The sequence below is a fragment of the Chiloscyllium plagiosum genome, chromosome 4 (assembly GCF_004010195.1).
Source record: "Chiloscyllium plagiosum isolate BGI_BamShark_2017 chromosome 4, ASM401019v2, whole genome shotgun sequence".
NCBI lineage: Eukaryota > Metazoa > Chordata > Chondrichthyes > Orectolobiformes > Hemiscylliidae > Chiloscyllium > Chiloscyllium plagiosum.
The window spans coordinates 46,202,496-46,221,155 of record NC_057713.1 but is presented as its reverse complement, the minus strand read 5'-3'; the positions used below and the strand labels follow the sequence as shown (position 1 = coordinate 46,221,155).

Genomic DNA, 18,660 nt, shown 5'->3' with positions numbered 1-18,660 from the left:
GAATTCCTCGCCTCTGACCTTCTCTTGTAGTTACAATACATCTATGGCTAGACCAGTTGAGCTTCTGGTTTCAATCATATGTGGGTTCATCTAGAAACAAATATCTCCCAAAATTGAAAATACACTTCTGTTCCTTTGGTTTCACAAAATTGTCATATGTCCAGTTTTCCCAAGGTCATAAAAATTAAAAATTTGCAATGCTTTTGATTTTCAAACCATATTCCCTTATTCTCATTCCATCCAACTAAAAAATTCTCTGTTAATGCAATTCACTAATTACTAAAGATCTTCATTCAAATATTTAATAAGAATGAATAATTTCTGTAAATTACCAATCTGGTCATATTTGATATCGATTTTTTTTCCTCAGTTAGTTGTTACTGTAAACACTGGCAGATTTACTGAGCATGATGAGAAGAAAGCTAAGGACAAAATGTTTTCTCTCTATAATATCACTGAAAGTCTCTGTGATGAGGATAAGCCATGCAGGCACTGAAAAGTAGAGAGTTTGTAGGAGAACGTCCTGATGGAATAGTCAGAGGACACCAAGCTATTACTGCTGTCTCAGAAGAAAGATGATCATAGCGGCTGTGCTACAAATTGAAGCAGTGAGAAGATGAAAGGTAGGATTTATGTGAGTATTTATAACCCATCCGATAAAATAGTGACATTGAAATCAAGAGAGCTGTAAACAGTAAAATGCTTTCAGTATAATTGCAAATATTCACAGCAGCAATCCTCAATCCTTTATTTCTTTCTTTATTCCATTCTTTGTGTTGAAGGTTAACTCAATGGTTATTATCTTGATCATGTCATTCTTTTCTGTTTTTAAAAATAAATCATTGCTGGGATGTGAGCATCACAGGGACATTTGGATTTTTTGCTTATCGTCTGTCACCCTTGGAAACAAAATAGTTTTGTGCTGCTATAGACAATGTGCTAAAGGGTGGTGGGCAGGGAGGTCCAGGATGTTTACTCAGAACCAGTAAGGGAACCAGTAAATGTCTAACCTGGGGATATCTGGAAAATTTCTGGTCTCTTATTCGGCCCTTGTATCTGGTTTATAGCAGTACACCGATACCATGAGATATGCTTGCTAGTTAACAACAAGCCTATTTGATCCTGAGTGGTCTTGACAGGGTAAATGTGGAAAGCACAGTTCCTCTTTGGGAGAAACTGGCTCTAGGGGTCAGTGATTAAATATTGGGGTCCCCCATTTTCAACAGAGATTTAGGCAATTATTTTTTTCTTTTAGAGGGTCATGAATCATTGAAAACTTATTTCTGAAAAGGTGACAATAAGCCTATAAGACATAGGAGCAGAAGGATGCCATTCGGCTTATCAGGTCTGCCCGACCAATCAATGAGATAAGATTAATGGCTGACATTGAAATCAAGAAAGCTATAAACAGTAAAATGCTTTCAATATAATTGCAAATATTAACATCAACAATTCTCAATCCTTTATTCCTTTCTTTAATCCTTTCTTTGGTTGAAGGTTAACTCAATGATATTATAACCCTCAACTCCACAATCCTGCCTTTTCGTCATAACCTTTGATTTCCTTACTGCTGAAAAATTTGTCTAACCCAGCCTTGAATATGTTAATTACTGAGCCTCAATAGCCCTCTGTGGTAATGAATTTCACAAATTCATTTACCCTCAGAGAGAAAAATATTTCTCACATCTGTGTTTTAAATAGGAATCTGCTTACTCTGAAACTGTGCCCTCTGATCCTACAAGTGGAAACAACCTTTAGCATTTAGGGTGCATTGTATCTTAAGTGGTTAGCACTGCTGCCTCACAGTGCCAGGAACCCGGGTTTATTTCCAGCCTTGGGCTGCTGTCTGTGTAGAGTTTGCACATTCACCTCGTGTCTGCGTGGGTTTCCTCTGTCTGCTCTGACTTCCTCCCGCAGTACAAAGATGTGCAGATTAGTTAGATCGGTCATGCTAAATTGCTCATAGTGTCCAGGGATGTGCAGGCTTGGTGGATTAGCCAGAGGAAATGCAGGGTTAAAGGTAAGGTGGTAAGTCTAGTAGGATGGTTGTCAGAGGGTTGGTGTGGACTTGATAGGCTGAATGGCCTGTTTCCCCGTTGTAAGGATGCTATTATTTACCCCATCAAGCTGCCTAAGAATCTTGTATGCTTCAATAAGGTCTCTTCTCAATCTTCTAAACTCCCAAATACAAGCCCAACATACTCAAACTCTCCTTAAAAGAAAGTTCATTCATGCACAAATCAACCTAGAATTTCTGGACATCCTTCAATGCCCATATATTCTTCTTTCAATAAGGGGACAACAACTGTTTACATTCTTCCAGGTCTGGCCTGACTAATGCCTTGCATAGTTTTCACAAAATCTCCCACTTTTATATTTCATTTCCTTTAAAATCAAATGTCTATTGTCTTCCTTACTACACATTGAACTTGAATGCTAGCTATTTAGGATTTGTGCACAAGGATCTTCACATCCCTCTGTGTTGCAGCTTTCTGCAATCTTTCCCCATTCGAATAATATGCAACTCTTCTGTTCTTCCAGTCAAAGTGATTACCCTCACATTTTCCCACACTATGCTCTCGATTCCAACATTCTGTCCACTACCTTAGGGGTAGGCAGGATTTGAGGCATGAACGTAACATTCATAAACTTGTTTTGTATACCTCAGAACAGTGCTCCCGTATGGCTAATTTATTCATTTCCAAGTGTTACTTTTTTAAAATGCTAGTTTGCCCTCTATCCTATTACCCGTCAGTTTCCTGCTATTACCATTCATTCCCTCTATGTAATTAGTAATGTTCCAATTTACTCCTCAGCCCAGGCCTTTGTGAGTTTCCATGCCTTGTTAGCCATATGCTCTTCTCATACTGAGGCCAGAGTTATTCTGAATTTTGAGATGCCATCTCTGTCAGTTTACCGTCCTCTTCCATGCTGAATGGAGCCCCAACCCCCTATATGGAATTACCCCTTTTCATCAACATTAGTCCTCAGTGACAGAGTCCTATCTCCAGACTTGAGCTTTGCATTTTTCTCAGGACTCCATGAACTGCACCCTGATTAGCCTTCATTATTCCTGATGCCCAAATCTCCAGAACTGATTCTGACACAGCCTTAGATTAATTTAGCAGGACAGCCCTGACTGAGAATGGCACATCCACTGGACTGATGTCTCCACATATTAGTGATTGGTTTGGGGGAAGAGGGGGGATGGGGAGGCTGACTCAGCACCCCTGACTGATTTAACTGTAATCCCTGGACTAGTTACATTTGACCTTCAAGACTAACTGTGGGCCAACCCTAGACAGTAAGGACAATGATTCACAGACTCTGACAGGATCAGGCATCTGACTGTGATCAACTCCAGACTGAGACTGGTCAAGCCTGTTGAGTGTAGCAGCATCCCCTGGTCTGACCATAGTCCCCTTCGCTCCAATAAGAATTGGGCCTCTTTGACTTTCAGACATGACCATTTGATTGAAGCACATGCAACAAGTCTTCTGTGTAAGCTGTTGGCACATGCTGTACATGTGACAGTGACTTAACGTGGCACTGCATGTCTGCCTCCATGACTGTTCAGTTCTCTTAACAGTGGCAGGCTGCCTGCCTTTCCCTCTATGCTAAAGAGCAATGCAAACTGTCATGTCACCTAATCAGTACAACATGAGTGAACACTGAGACAGCAAGCTGGGAGCTGTAAGATAAATCTTGTGTAGAGGCATGAGATGCATGGTGTCTCTGCACACAAAGTAGCCTGGCATAAGCATGCAAGATATAAGTGCATCAGAGTTGCAAAGGCCTGATACACTTATGAAGTGGTGTGTGAGTTGATCTAAAAGCCAACCATGGTGAAGCTGCTGGTTTGGCAATGCCCACCCACATTCATGAAGTGTAGAAGAGGATGGCATCCCTGGAGCATGCAAGGATGTCATGATGAAGACCGAGTTGGAGGAAACCCTATAGAAGCAAGTGGTGATCTGCTGCCATTCGGATGTTCATGTTAGAAATTGGCATGTCTGGTATCTCAGGGAGGGAGGGGAAAATTGGGAGCTGCACAAAAGATGAGTTGAGTTTAGCTCTGATTGAGATATAAATGCATGGACCTGAGGTAGTCACTGCTCACTAATGAGATTCAAAACTCACCATTTGAAATGGAAGGTGAAAATTGGAAATTTCTTTCTCAGCATTGGGAATCTGTTATTTCACCTTCGTGCCATATTTTCAAAGCTGTTTCACTATTTCCCATGCTGCTGAAGGCAGAAGCAAGTTCTGCTTTATGTCTTGACCCTCTCCTCTTTTCTCTCACACTTATTTTCTCATTTTCCCTCTTCTGCTCTGTCTCTTACCTCTTTCTCCTGCAGCCTAGTTGTCTTTTATGCTCTTTCTCTCCTTCAGCCACATGCAGGCATTGGGTTTGGAAAGGACCAGCCCAGGCTATCCACCAGCGAGAGGATTGAAATGGATAACGCCGTCAAATGAACACAAGTGTCTTTGTTGAAGCCAGCTCTATGAGCATTCAGGCAAAACCTGAATTCAGCCAATTGCAATGGACTGGATACATGGTTAAAAAGCATCTCCCCAAACAGTTCCTATTCTGTCAATACTCAATGGCCTCAATTCTATTGGTGAATGAAAAAATGCTACAAAGTCATTCAGAATCTCTCCTTGAAATGCAGAGATATTGACATTAAAGACTGGAGAAGCTTGCTACAAATTAGTCAAAACTGTAAAAACTTTGTCCAACAAGCAATGTCATACTTTAAGTCTAAGAGCCTGAATGATGAGTGAGAACAATGGCTCAGAATAAAAACAAAGGGATCAAGTCCACCGTTCTGTCTCCCACTATAGTCTGGACATCCTAACCCATGTACCCTAAGATTCATGGGTTAAGTATAAGCCTGTACATTCATGTGAAGTCCCACAGCAGAAACTCATGATAGAGTTGATGTCATTCTCAAATTGAGGGACAAGTGAGAATAAATGATGAAAAAAAATGCATAGCAGCTTGTGAAAATGGCTGGTTTATGGATGTTGCTAATTTTCAGATAGCCAGATGTGTGAGACAGTATCTCTATTACACAATTTCAATATGTGTATTATTAAGGAATAAAAACAGCTGAGTCACTGTATTGATATTATGACTACGGCTTGAATTTTAGAAAGAATATATAGAAGTGATTTGTGGTCCATTGTTGCACTTATGTTGGTGGTAATTAAACAGTTGGGACTACAGATTGTAACCCAGCCTCTGACTCAGAATCCCTGCTAGCCCAGCTTCTGGGAATAGAGAATTATGGTATCATCCTTACATCTATATTAATAATAAAAATGACTTACTCAGATTTAGTAGATAAAAAACCTAAATAAACAGAAGTAATAGGATGCCCAAGTCTTGTGGATTTCACAAAGGTCAAAAATCATTTATTTAACTTATTTGATTTGACATCAATAATAAGTTCCCTTCCATTTATTTTGGGGAAATAAGTCACTGGATGACAAGGGATTTATGAGTCATTTATCTTGACATACTGGACTCTTAATGTAGCGGCTGCTTGCATTGGAACCTGCTGAAGTGAGCTCTCCATGTTCACAGCTTGGCTCGAGAATGTGAGCTGCTATATTTAAATGGTACCCTTCTAGTTTTGCTCTTTTGGTTTTGGCTGAAGGAGCTGGGGAAGTGCTTCACAGTTCTGTTGAAAGCAAAATATAAAAATGTTGCTTTTTACAAACTTGAATCCATTGCAGTTACTTTTAATAGTCTAGTAGTGTTTTAATAATGAAAGGTAGTGAGCAAAGTCATGGGTGAGTCGTTCAGTAGCAAGCATGGAGAGGAGTGAGGCTGGCACGGCTGGTTGATAGGGCTGTAAAGTGGGAAAAAGAAGCTGCAATGGGGTAGAGAGACTATCAGGGAGAGAAACAGCTTTAAACCTGTGAATAAATTCATATTCTGCTAATTGGGACTCAAGGAAAGCTGAAGTCTCTGAGGCAAGTAATACGTTGTGACAGGATACGGACACCCTAATTTAAGGCTGCACAGGTGGACTCACTGTTGAGAAGGTCTTAGATGTTAACAGCTACAGATAGTCAGAAGAGTAGCTGTACTGACTGTGGGTAGACTACATCTTCAAGTGAAGAAAGTGAGGACTGCAGATGATGGAGATCTGAGTAAAGAATGTGGTGCTGGAAAAGTACAACAGCTCAGGCAGCATCCGAGGAGGAGGAGAAACAATGTTTCGAGCATAAGCTCTTCATCAGGAAGGGGGTAGGGGAGGGCGGCACCCAAGGGGGCTGAGAGATAAATGGGAGGGGGTGTGGCTTTGGTAGATGAAGGCGGAGGATAATGGTGATAGGTTGGAGTGCAGGGTGGAGTGGATAAGTGGGAAGGAAGATAGACAGGTAGGACAGTTCAAGAGGATGGTGCCGAGTTGGAGAGTTGGATCTGGGATAAGGTGGGGAAGGGGAGATGAGGAAACTGGTGAAATCGACATTGTTTCCATGCAGTTGGAGGGTCCCAAAGTGGAAGATGAAGTGTTTTTCCTCCAGGCATTGGGTGGTTCAGGTTTGGCGGTGGAGGAGGTCCAGGACTTGCATGTCCGTGACGGAGTGGGAGGGGGAGTTAAAGCGGTTGGTCACAGGACGGTGGGGTTGTTCAGTGCGTGTGTTCCAGAGATGTTCTCTTAAATGTTCCGCAAGTTGGCTTCATGTGTCCCCAGTGTAGAAGAGATCACATCAAGAACAACAGACACAGTAGATGAGGTGTTTGGATGTGCAGGAAAATCTCTCTTGGATGAGGAAGGATGCTTTGGGACCTTGGATGGAGGTGAGGTGGCAGGTGTGGACACAGATTTTACACCTCTAGTGGTGGCAAGGGAAGGTGCTGGGAGTGGAGAGTGGTTTGATGGCAGGCGTGGAACTAAAGCGGGAGTTGCGGAGGGAATGGTCTCTATGGAATGCAGATAAAGGTGGAGAGGGAAATATATCAATGTGCTAGGGTATTACTGTAAGTGGAGAAAGTGAGGACTGCAGATGCTGGAGATCAGAGCTGAAAATGTGTTGCTGGAAAAGCGCAGCAGGTCAGGCAGTATCCAAGGAACAGGAAAATCGACGTTTCGGGCATTCCTGAAGAAGGGCTTATGCCCGAAACATCGATTCTCCTGTTCCTTGGATGCTGCCTGATCTATTACTGCAGGTGGCAGGAGTGGAGAAGGATAATGTGTAGGGTGGAAGATAAGGACTGGGTATTCTATCCTTGTTGGGGTTGGAGGGGTGGAGTTCAAGGGCGGAGGTGCAGGAAGTGGAGGAGATGCGCTGGAGGGCATTGTTGACCATGTGGGAAGTGAAGGAACTGCTTGGACCCCATTAGTAGCATGGTCACTACAGTCACCACAGTGGCAAATGATGACATCAGTTCCACCTTCGCCGCGCCACATGACTGTGGCCACCACTGACTATACTGCCTCTCTGATCACCGCCAGGACCTCTGCCTCCACGATTGCCATTAGCACCACCGAAACCACCACGAAATCTAGCCATCACATCACTTCTGCCCCCATAGTTGCCACCGTCTCAGCCACTTCCACCCCTATCGACCTCACTCACTGGAACACTGCAGATGAACACATAGCCGCCACCAAAGGCATCGCAAATGCCACAAAGAAAGACACTTTTGCGCCCGTGAATGCCACCGAATGCATTGCTTCCGCACTCCTGATCCCCACGGTGTGTGTCACTTCCTTGCTGACATCATGCACGATATCATGACTACATCCACTTGAGAGAGTTTCTGACCCTACTCCCAATTCCAGCCCCACACCAGGTCCTAGCCCCCAACCCTGCTGTGTTTTTACCACCCCGCCAGATCTTTCCCTCACTGACAATGAACGATCAGTCCTCAGCAAAGGCCTCACCTTCATTTCACTACACTCCCAGATCAACAAATTCAACACGCATTGCGGCATCGAATTTGTCTTCCACAGCCTTTGTCTCTGTGCTTACTTTTTCCATCAGGACTCCCACCCACCTTCCGAGGACCCCTTTGCCTACCTTGAAAATACCCCATCCACATGACATCCCGTGCTGGTCTGTTACCTGCCTTCAATCTCTTCATCCCCAACTGCCTCAACCTGTCCATCTCACTCACCCCCTCCAGTGTCTCACCCACGCAACGCATAGCCTTCCACTCCCTCTGCTTCAACCCCAACCTCACATCAAACAGCGTTCAAGGTTGGGTGGGGTGCGGGGGCAGTGGTAGATTGCTGCACTGACCTGTACACAACTGAAGCCAGGCACCAATAAACAGACACCTCCTCCTACTGCCCCCTCACTTCCCATCACCAAATTATCATCTCCCAGACCATTCACAGCCTCAACACCTCAGGGGATCTCCCTTCCATAGCCTCTAACCTTGTAGTCCAGGAACCCTGCACTGACCGGTTCTACCACTGGGTTACACCTCCTCTCACTGCTCCTCTCCCCACCCCCCGGTAAAAATGCTATCCCTTACTCCCAATTCCTCCAGCTCCGACATATCTGCTCCCAGGAGGAACAATTCCACTCCAGGATATCCCAGATGGCGCCCTATTTCAAGGACCACAATTTTGCCTCCCACGTGGTCAACAATGCCTTCCAGCACATCTCCTCCACTTCCCGAACCTCTGCCCTTGAACCAACCCCAACAAAGATAGAACACCCCGCTCCTCACCTTCTACCCCACCAATCTCCGGATAGAGCATTATCACCCTCCTCCTACAGTCAGACCCCACTGCCAGTGATATATTTTCCTCTCCTATGCAACTCCCTCTTTAGGTCTACACCCCCCCAACAAACACACCATCCATTTCCCGACACCTTTCCTTGCCACTGCATGTAGTGTAAAACCTGCACCAATACTTGCCCCCTCACCTCCATCTAAGGCCCCAAAGGATCCTTCCACATCTGACAGAGATTTTCCTGCATATCCAAACACCTCATCTACTGTGTCCGTTGCTCTTGATGTGATCTCCTCTACATTGGGGAGACAGGACGCCAACTTCTGGAACATTTCAGAGAACATCTTTGACACACACACACTAAACAACTCTACCACCCTGTGGCCGACCACTACAGCTCTCCCTCCCACTCCACCAAGGACATATAAGTCCTGGGCCTCCTCCACCGCCCCTAACCACCTGACGACCTTACCTTCTGCGTTGAGACCCTCCAACTGCATGGAGTCAATGTCAATTCCATCAGTTTCATCTCCCCTTCCCCCACCTTATCCCAGATCCAAGCCTCCAACTCGGCACATCCTCTTGAACTGTTCCACCTGGCCATTGTCCTTCCCAACTATTCACTCCACCCTCCACACCAACCTATCACCATTGTGCCCCACCTTCATCCACTTATCGCCTTCCAAGCTACGTCCCCCCTAGCCCCACCCCCCTCCCCCTTGGCACCATCCCCCCAACCGCCCTGCCCCCACCCCGGGCCACATTCCTGATGAAGAGCTTATGCTCAAAACGTCGACTCTCCTGCTCGTGGGATGTTGCCTGACCGGCTGTGCTTTTCCAGCAGCACACCTTTGACTACTGGTCTCCAAGAGTATAAGATGCTGGGAATGCCAGGCTTTATAAATAGTTTGGAATCAAACACAGTTTAAAGCATAAGTAAAATAGAGTTAGAAGACATTTGACATGGATACAAATCCCATATGATTTACTTTAGAGATGCGTTTTGTGAAGGATAGAGTAAAAAGTATTAAATTATTAACTATCATTATAATCTGTGGTATCAGATAATGAGTTTTCCAAGATATTGCTAAAACTCACAGACATAAGTTGGTTTGCAAGAATCTGAGAAAGAGAGCAGGAAAACACGACAACCAGTCTTGTTGAGAGTAGAGAAAATGCTACGTGAGTGGGCGGCCTCATAAACTGTAGTTTTGAACTCATTTTCAATTTGAAGGCATTGTATTTTTGAGGATTTAAATAAGGCTGGAAGGTTCATTTAGCTGAGACTAGATGGTGAAATCTCTGGTGCAATGCTCACAGTGGAAGTCCGTTCTAGGATTGAAAATTAATTCTGTCAAAGGAAGGGAAAAAGAAGCAAGCCATCAGGAGCTGAGAGTAGCTTTGGGCTGGTTCCTAAAGAGGAAAATGTCTACTCAGGGAATAGTGTAATGTATAACTGGGGCAGGGGATTTTCTGCTATGTTCAAAAGCAAATGGGGAATTCCTTATCTGTCATTTAAGTTAGTTAAATAACATTTAAATAATGTTGCTGTTACTGTGCTTGGCACAGTAAAGATTTTTAAACTTAAAACTTTATAGTGTGATTGATATGGAAACTGGAAATTCCAATATCTATTTAAAAATTATTGGCCTCTACAGGGAGTATAGCATATGTTGCCAACCTGTTCATTGTACTAAAAGGTATATACGCTATGTTTGTACCGACATATCAATACTACAAATTAAATCTTAAGAGTAAAAAAAAAATACAATAGATTGAAGTTAAATATTTAAACATATCGCATTTGGCTCATATTAAAGAACCATTAATACAAATGTGTATTTGCAAATGAAAATTTATTTAAACATTCACAGTCAGGACTTCAATTCACTTTTGATTGGATAATCAAAAATAAGTTATCTAACATATTTTCTTTGTATAATAATGTCAAGCACATCTTAATGATCTGCTATTATTATACTTCAACTTGTTCTATGTACATACTACGATTGACATAATAATAACCAAATAAACATCAGCCACACAGGAATCATATAACCTTTGTTTCCATTTTCAAGAATCTCTTGAGTAGAGTCAATCCTTTGGATTTTACTGCAAGCAACAGTATATTAAACAATTTTGGAGTGTCTTGCTTCGGCCTTATTAGGAATATTGACGTATTAGCAGGATTACATTTGCTTTTATCCTTCTTGTCTTTATCGACTGGGAATAATTTTCTGAAAAACAAAATGATTTATAATGTTTAAAAAACATGTAACATTTCAAAACTATAAAGGTAATTATTCATATTTATGGTGATAGGTTATCTTCACATCCATGAGATTCTGCTAAATTCAAAGATTTTATGATAATGTGTTCATTGAATATTGAAGTAGGTAATTTTAAAAGCTGCTGTGAATTAGTCACTGTGGTCTATCTGGAATTTGAAGGTTATTTACATTCCACTATCAATCTGTTGTGCAATGAATTATACAAGCTGTAATTCTCCCCATTTACTCACCAATCACATGAAGTTCACAATCCAGCAAGAATCAGAATTTAATGCACTGAAAAGTCTTATTCTTTAAAAGACATTTACCCATTGTCACTCTGCACCAGTGACAAATACCTTTGTTCATGTTCAGCATTGTCTTCTATTGAAGCTTCTTGAAGTCATATATTTGACTTTTTTGTTGAGTTAGTCAGTTGTTGAACTACTTAATACTATGCCAACTGACTCTTCATTTTATAATATTATCAAACATACAATCCATTTACAAAATGACAATACTTTTAATCACATCAACTCATCTACACAATGTGTGAATGAATAATTGATAAAAGGAGAAATTGGGTCTTAATTATGTTATTGTAACTAAAAACATCTAAATTTGACATGTATTGTTTAGCTTCTGTTGCATTGCCACTAAAATGCATACATATTTGTGGTATAAAACTGTTATCAGCTCCATTTGCACTGTGACCGGCGATTCCTTTTAAAATTCACTAAAATATACAAAAATGACATACAGATCAAGTAAGCATCATCAAAAGATGCAAATTATTACTGAATAATTACAGCAATTTCAAATTTGCAGGATTCTGATTCTGAGCTTCAAAATCAGGTCCAGATGAGTACAGAGCTGCAAAACATGTGCGAGATAGTTCTTGTGGAGAATAAAGCAATTGACCTGAGGTCAAGTCGAGGCTGGCTACATATCTGGAGGAAACTGTCAGCGATAATCTCCAAGCTTCTGGTTTGCTTACGATAACATTCAATATCTCAAATGAGGCGAGCAGGTCAGTTTGTTACTATGGAAACTCTCTGAATGATGGAAGGATTAGTATGTTGCGTGGAAGTTCATTTGTAATAAAACAGGGCTACTTATAATCCTTATAAAATATGTTAACTCTTCTTTTAATGTATTTTTATCATAGAATACATTCCCTACAGTGTGGAAACAGGCCATTTGGCCCAAGTCCATGCCAACCCTCCAAAGGCTATCCCACCCAGACCCATTCCCCCAAGCTATTAGACTACATTTCCAATGATTGGTACACCTAACCTATACATCCCTGAACACTACAGACAATTCAGCATGGCCAATCCACCTAAACTGCACATCTTTGGACTGTGGGAGGAATCTGAAACACCCGGAGAAAACCCACACAGACATGGAGAGAAGGTGCAAACTCTCATTTAGACAGTTGCCCAAGGCTGGAGTTGAACCTGGGTCCCTGGTGCCATGAGGCAGCAGTGCTAAAAAAACTGAGCCACCATGCCACCCAATTATAACACATTTATTCCTGAAGTAGCTTATAAAGTGCTCTTTATTACACAGTCATAATAAAAGATTTACCAATAAAGAACTTATATAAAGTTCTTGTACAGTCATTGTAATATATTTTGTAATAATCAGCTGCATGAAACACTATTTATATCTTACTTCTGTGACTTTACATGGATATTGATGGTAACATTACAGACACGGTCAAAGTAATAACAAAGAAAAATAATTATTGTTTAATTGTAATAATGCAATGTGCAAATATTAAGAAGTGCAATAAAAACTTGCAGGTGGCACAGTGGTTAGCCCTGCTGCTTCACAGTGCCAGGGCCTGGGTTTGATTCCCACCTTGGGCGACTGTCTGTGTGGAATTTGCATGTTCTCCCCATGTCTGTGTAGATTTCCTTTGGGTGCTCCAGTTTCCTCCCACAGTCCAAAGATGTGCAGATTAGGTGGCTTGGTCATGCTAAATTGCCCATAGTGTTAGATGCATTAGTCAGGGATAAATGTAAGGTAGGGGAATGGACCTGGGTGGGTTACTCTTTGGAGAGTCAGTGTGGACTTTTTGGGCCAAATGGCCTGTGCCACCTGCAAGTTTTTATTGCATTTCTTAATATTTGCACATTGCATTATTACAATTAAACAATAATTATTTTTCTTGTTATTACTTTGACCCTGTCTGTAATATTACCATCAATATCCATGTAAAGTCACAGAAGTAAGATATAAATAGTGTAGGGAATCTAATCTAAAAGTGTTCCTAATTTTCCACTAGTACTAAATCAGTGGGAAGCTGTTGATAACTATCATTGTGGTAGATCTTAAGAACATTACTAAGACACGCTTTGAATATTGGAGATATTTTTGAAGCCTTGTTGATGACAATGTTTTGGGGTTGGATGGGCAGGTCATAGAGTCATATTAAGAACTTTAAATTCCACAAACTCAGTTCTAATTCACTCCAAAAGTGCCAACTTAAAGTTTGAATTCAGGCCGATAGGGAATGGAGAAGCAGTCTACTTTTAAGAAGACTAGTCACAAAATCACCAATATAAACTCATCACCAGTTTTAACACATAGAGGAGGGGATTCCCAGGCCTTGGCAATTCTGATAGATTAATTAAGGGAATAAAGACTTCTTCTTAATGATCTTGACTTGGGTGTGCAGGACCACATTTCAAAATTTGCAGATGATAAAAACTTGGAAGTATTATGAGTTCTTTGAAAAAAGAGTCATGCTACCAGACCTGCTGAGATTCTCCAGCCTTCTCTGTGGTTGTTTCAAATTTCCAGCAATTGCAGCACTTTGTTCGTATTTAAGACTCTTAAGTAGTCAATTAAGAACAACCACCACTGCTGAGATGAACCTCAGCTTCAATTGTAAAGGGCCTGTTACTATGCGAGGCCTGGTATCTCTGGCTGAAGCGGCAAAGTTTCAAAAGGCAAGACACAGTAAGGCAGGAATGCACTGAGCATCGAAATAGTCTTGAAATGAGTGAGCACAATGGAAGCGAATAGGGAGCTCGGAGATGCAGCCTTGTTCAGTCCATGATTAGATGCATGTGTATCCCTGAGTGCACAGCGCCAATATTGCAGCATTACAGTGGAAGTTGCCAGTGCAACATTGAAGTGTGAAAGTTTCCTCTAAGTGGATTGGAGATGTGCAATAAGAGTTCTTAGGGGCTGGCACATATCAGATGCCAATGTTCAGTGTCAAACATGGAGGTCATATAGAGCAGGCATCTACCAGGTACGTGGTCTGGTCAAGTGTTCCTGATGTCAAATCTTTTTTGACAAGTTTGGCAAGATGGCAGCCAGAATATTAAAGTGGTGAATTTGGCTGTTAACAAGGTGGTTAACGATCAGTAATGGCAGTCAATCGGCAATTTGTCACTGCCCAGTGAGACTTTAAGAGGCCACTTGTGAAAAGCGTAAAAGGTGGAGTGAATTGATTTCGACAGCACAATGGACTGTGCCAGGCTCCTCACCTGAATGTATCACACATCTCACCATAGCTCCTATTGCTCAGACTCTGAGAAGATTCCTCCTGTTGCTTCTTCACTGTTGTGAATTAAAATCTTGGAATGCCACCCTGGGTTTGTTGTACCTTATAGTCTACAACGATAAAGGAAGACAGCTCACCCCTAGTGTTTTGCAGGACATTTACGGAGGGACAAAAATTTCTGGCTTAGCCAGTGATGTGCACAACCCATGAATGAATGAATGAGAAAAAGGGGCAGATGCTTTTGAAAATTGCCTCCTAAAAGCTTTGGATTAAACCATTGCTTATTTTGTAGGCAGAAATTAAATATAAATGTCCAATACCAGGTTCTCTTTTCATGGCTTCCTTAGTAATGCATCCATGCTCAGGTCTTACCTGTGATCTCAGGTATAGGAGAAGGCAACGCAAACAGCTCTTGCTTATCACCCTTCCCCTGCTCACCAGCATTAAACTTGGTGGGAAGGTCAACAGCTGGATGGCAAGGTAACAACAGGTTGGGGACAGGGAGATTCTTCTTGACATTTTCAGTGAGAAGAGAATGTCATACTGTCCATCTTCTCTGCTGTCCTCACATTGAACCAGCCAATATTTTATGATGCTCGGGAATCCACTTGGATAACCTCCACCATTCATCCTCCATATGAATGCCATTTTCTATTCAACCTTACAATTTCTGTAACTGTTCTTTGACTTGTAACATGTGTTTCAGATCTTTTGGTGGATTTTGCTGGAGGATAGGTTAACCACCCCTCCTGATGTGAAAACTGTGGCGATATTGGACTGAGGGGGACCTTAATTATCTGCCTCTCAGGGACACAATGTTTTTTTTTATGGAGAGCTTTGTAGTGTCAGTGTCAGAGACTATGAATGGCACTACAACCGGTTCACATAATAAAGTGAAGATCCCTGATTCTGGATTTCAGATAGGTCTGAGAGTTTGGACTTGCGATTCTCATGAAGGTGGTGGAGAGGGTAATCAGATTCGAGATTGAGGCCAGATGGAAGTGACATAGGAGATGGAGAGATAACTACCCCCTAAAGGTTGTTACATACCTTCTGCCTAACAGCCTTCTATGCAGGCACAGTGACTGGGTAGATTGCTTTCCCCTGAGGAGTGAAAAATGTCAGCAGTGGCAGAATGAAGCCCTGAAGTGGCAGTTAAAGTCCAGCTGAAGGGCTACAATAGGTTTAAGCTTGTCTGGTGCTTCACTTACCCACTGTAACATGGGGGATGAGATCAGGAAGGTGCCCTGAACGCAAAGATACTTGTGGGGGAGGTATGAAGGTTACTCCTTTACAATTTCTCTTAGCTACTTAGTTTTCTTTACACTTTTTATGATTTCTAGTCTGCTCTGTGTTTACATTCTTTTTTTAATGTAATATTAGTTCCAGGCTTGTTTCATACCTCATTATAAACCTACTTTTAATTGTCATACAGATCAAAGAACTTGGTTTATCTTATTCTGACAGTATCCAATTTGAACTTTCTTGTTGTAAGTATTTTAGCTTTTTGATCTTTAACGTTTTTTAACCTGGACTAGTTGTCTTTTTAATACTTTGAAGTGGGATTTTTTTCAGCTGAAGTGCCTTCACCTGCTTTTTTCTCAATAAGTTCCTGTTTCTTAAATGTTCCCCTTTCCTTATACAACCTCTTTGTTGCATTGCATTCCATATAACTACATTTAGCATGCCCTGTTGCCTTATTGAGCAAAATATATAATGAAAAGGTTCATTATAATTCCTGCAGCAGTGATATGAAGGTATTAGTGAAAAACATAACAAACGAGGAAGAATATAAAAGTGAAACTTGGAATAAAAATAATTGCAGAAGTTCAACACCCCTCAATTTAACCTAATAAGGTGTTTGGGCAAATTGATGCATCAAACATCGAGGTGCTGGAACTGAAAAACTTGACCTTTATCTTATTGGCATTGAACAAAAGGAATTTTAACCCATGTACAGTCAGCAGTGGGAATGTCAGTTTGATAATACTGTAAGAAACTTGCGTGGAAGAATAGGACATATATTGTACAAAACCAGATTCATATGGCTTGAAAAGATTGCATGAAAATGACGAATAAGAAATTACCAAAGATACAAAGAAATGAACATAGAATATAGAACATTACAGCTCAGTACAGGCCCTTCAACCCTTGATGTTGTGCCGTCCTGTGAAACCAATCTGAAGCCCATCTAACCTACACTATTCCATTCTCGTCCATATGTCCATCCAATGACCATTTAAATACCCGTAAAGTTGGCGAGTCTATAACTGTTGCAGTCATTTCGTTCCACACCCCTGCTATTGTCTGAGTAAAGAACTACCACTGACATCTATCCTATATCTATCACCCAGATAAAGGCCGATAAACTTTGAGATGGTGGCAAGATCATTTTGTCAGTTAGTTCTGGCCTCAAAGATGGACAGAATCACAGAATTATTATGATGCAAAAGGTCACTTAGTTCAATATGTCTGCACCAGCTTGCTGAACACCATAATTTAGTTCCATTCTCCTGCCTTTTCCCTGTAACTCAGCACATTACTTCTATTTAAATAATGGCCCAATATCCTCTGAAATACCTTGATTGAACCTACCACTAACACACTTCTGGGCACTGTATTCTAGACTCTAATGACTTGCTGTGAGAAAAAGATATTTCTTACATTAGATTTGCTTCTTTTGAAAATTACTTCAAATTCTTGCCCCCTTATTTACAATCCTTTTATGAGCGTGGACAATTTCTCTGTATCTACTTTGTCCAGACTCCTCATGATTTGAAAACTTCAATAAAATGTCCTCTTAGTCTTCATTCGAGAAAAGCAGTCCCAACTCCTCCAATCTACTCACAACTACAGTTTCCCATTCCTGGAACTGTTCTTGTAAACCTCTTCTGAACTCACTCCAAAGAGTTCACATCCTATCTGAAGTGTTGATCTCAAGACTGTACAGCTAAGATCTAACCCAGTGTCTTATACAAATTCAGGATCAACTCCTTGCTCTTGTACTCTATATTCAAACTAATAAAGCCCAGATACTGTATAGTTTATTAATTGTTCTTGCCACCTACCCTGTCACCTTGATGACCTTTGCACATATACTCCCAGGCCCCTCTGCTCCTGCATATCCCTTATAATAGTAGCATTTATTTTATGCAGCCTTTTAACCAAAATGTATAACCTAACACTTGTCAGCAATGAACTTTATTTGCCACCTATTCACCTACTCCACCAACTTGTCAATATCTTATAAAGTTTTACTCTGCCTTCCTCACAGTTTAAAAAGCTTCAAAGCTTTTCATTATCTGCAAACTTAGATAATGCTTCATAGACCAAAGTCCAATTGATAGTATATATCAAGGAAAACAATACTTTTTTGAGGTCTAATTTTGCTCATAGTTCTGTAGTGTAACACTGTATCAAACACCTTTGGAAATCCATACAACATTAATTGTGTTACTCTTACCAACTGTCTAGATTATGCTTCTAGAAATCTCCAGCAAAATAGTTAAATAGAGTCTTCCCTTAAGGAATCCATGATGGCTCTTCTTAACTCACCCACATTTGTCCATGTGATTATTAAACCTATGGTGAATGATCATGTGTAGATTTTGCCCCATCACTTAAACTAAACTGATTGGTCTGGGATAATTGCCAAAGTTATGCTTCAGCCCTTTTTGGAACAATGTTTGCATTTCTCCAGTCCTCTGGAACCATCCTTGTGTGTAATAGTGACTGAAAAATTATGGCCATGTGTCATGAAGCAAATCTCTCTCATCTCCACCTTGGGTCATGCTTAACCATGAAGTGTGTATGTGTCAGAATACTATATGTAACTTCCATATCTATGTTAGCTGAAACATGGCTTGTGAAATACCCATAATCTAGATGAAATTGATGATTTCCTGAATGTTTTTGATTTATAAATATGTATTTAATGTTATATCTAAATGAAAGAGGGGAGTGCAAAAATAAACAGTGACTGTAAAGAGATCTCTTTTACTATCTTCTTAACTGTCTTACTTCTTCTTACTGTCGTCCTTAGATTAAGGGATGTAGGTGATGAGAAAGTGAGGGCTGCAGATGCTGGAGATCAGAGCTGGAAATGTGTTGCTGGAAAAGCGCAGCAGGTCAGGCAGCATCCAGGGAACAGGAGAATCGACGT

The 18,660-nt window shown here is 41.2% G+C and overlaps 1 protein-coding gene across 1 annotated transcript in view; it reads right to left on the bottom strand.

Annotated features, from left to right (window-relative positions):
• Nucleotides 1-5,633: 5,633 nt before the first annotated feature.
• The window catches only part of LOC122549359 (cyclic nucleotide-gated cation channel beta-3-like), a 111,040-nt gene continuing 98,013 nt past the window's right edge, over nt 5,634-18,660 (bottom strand). Inside the window, exons 17-18 of the mRNA XM_043689032.1 lie at nt 10,765-10,942; nt 5,634-5,687 (exon numbers count right to left, since the gene is read on the bottom strand). Coding sequence (XP_043544967.1) covers nt 5,634-5,687; nt 10,765-10,942 — 232 coding nt within the window. The remainder of the gene's footprint in view (nt 5,688-10,764; nt 10,943-18,660) is intronic.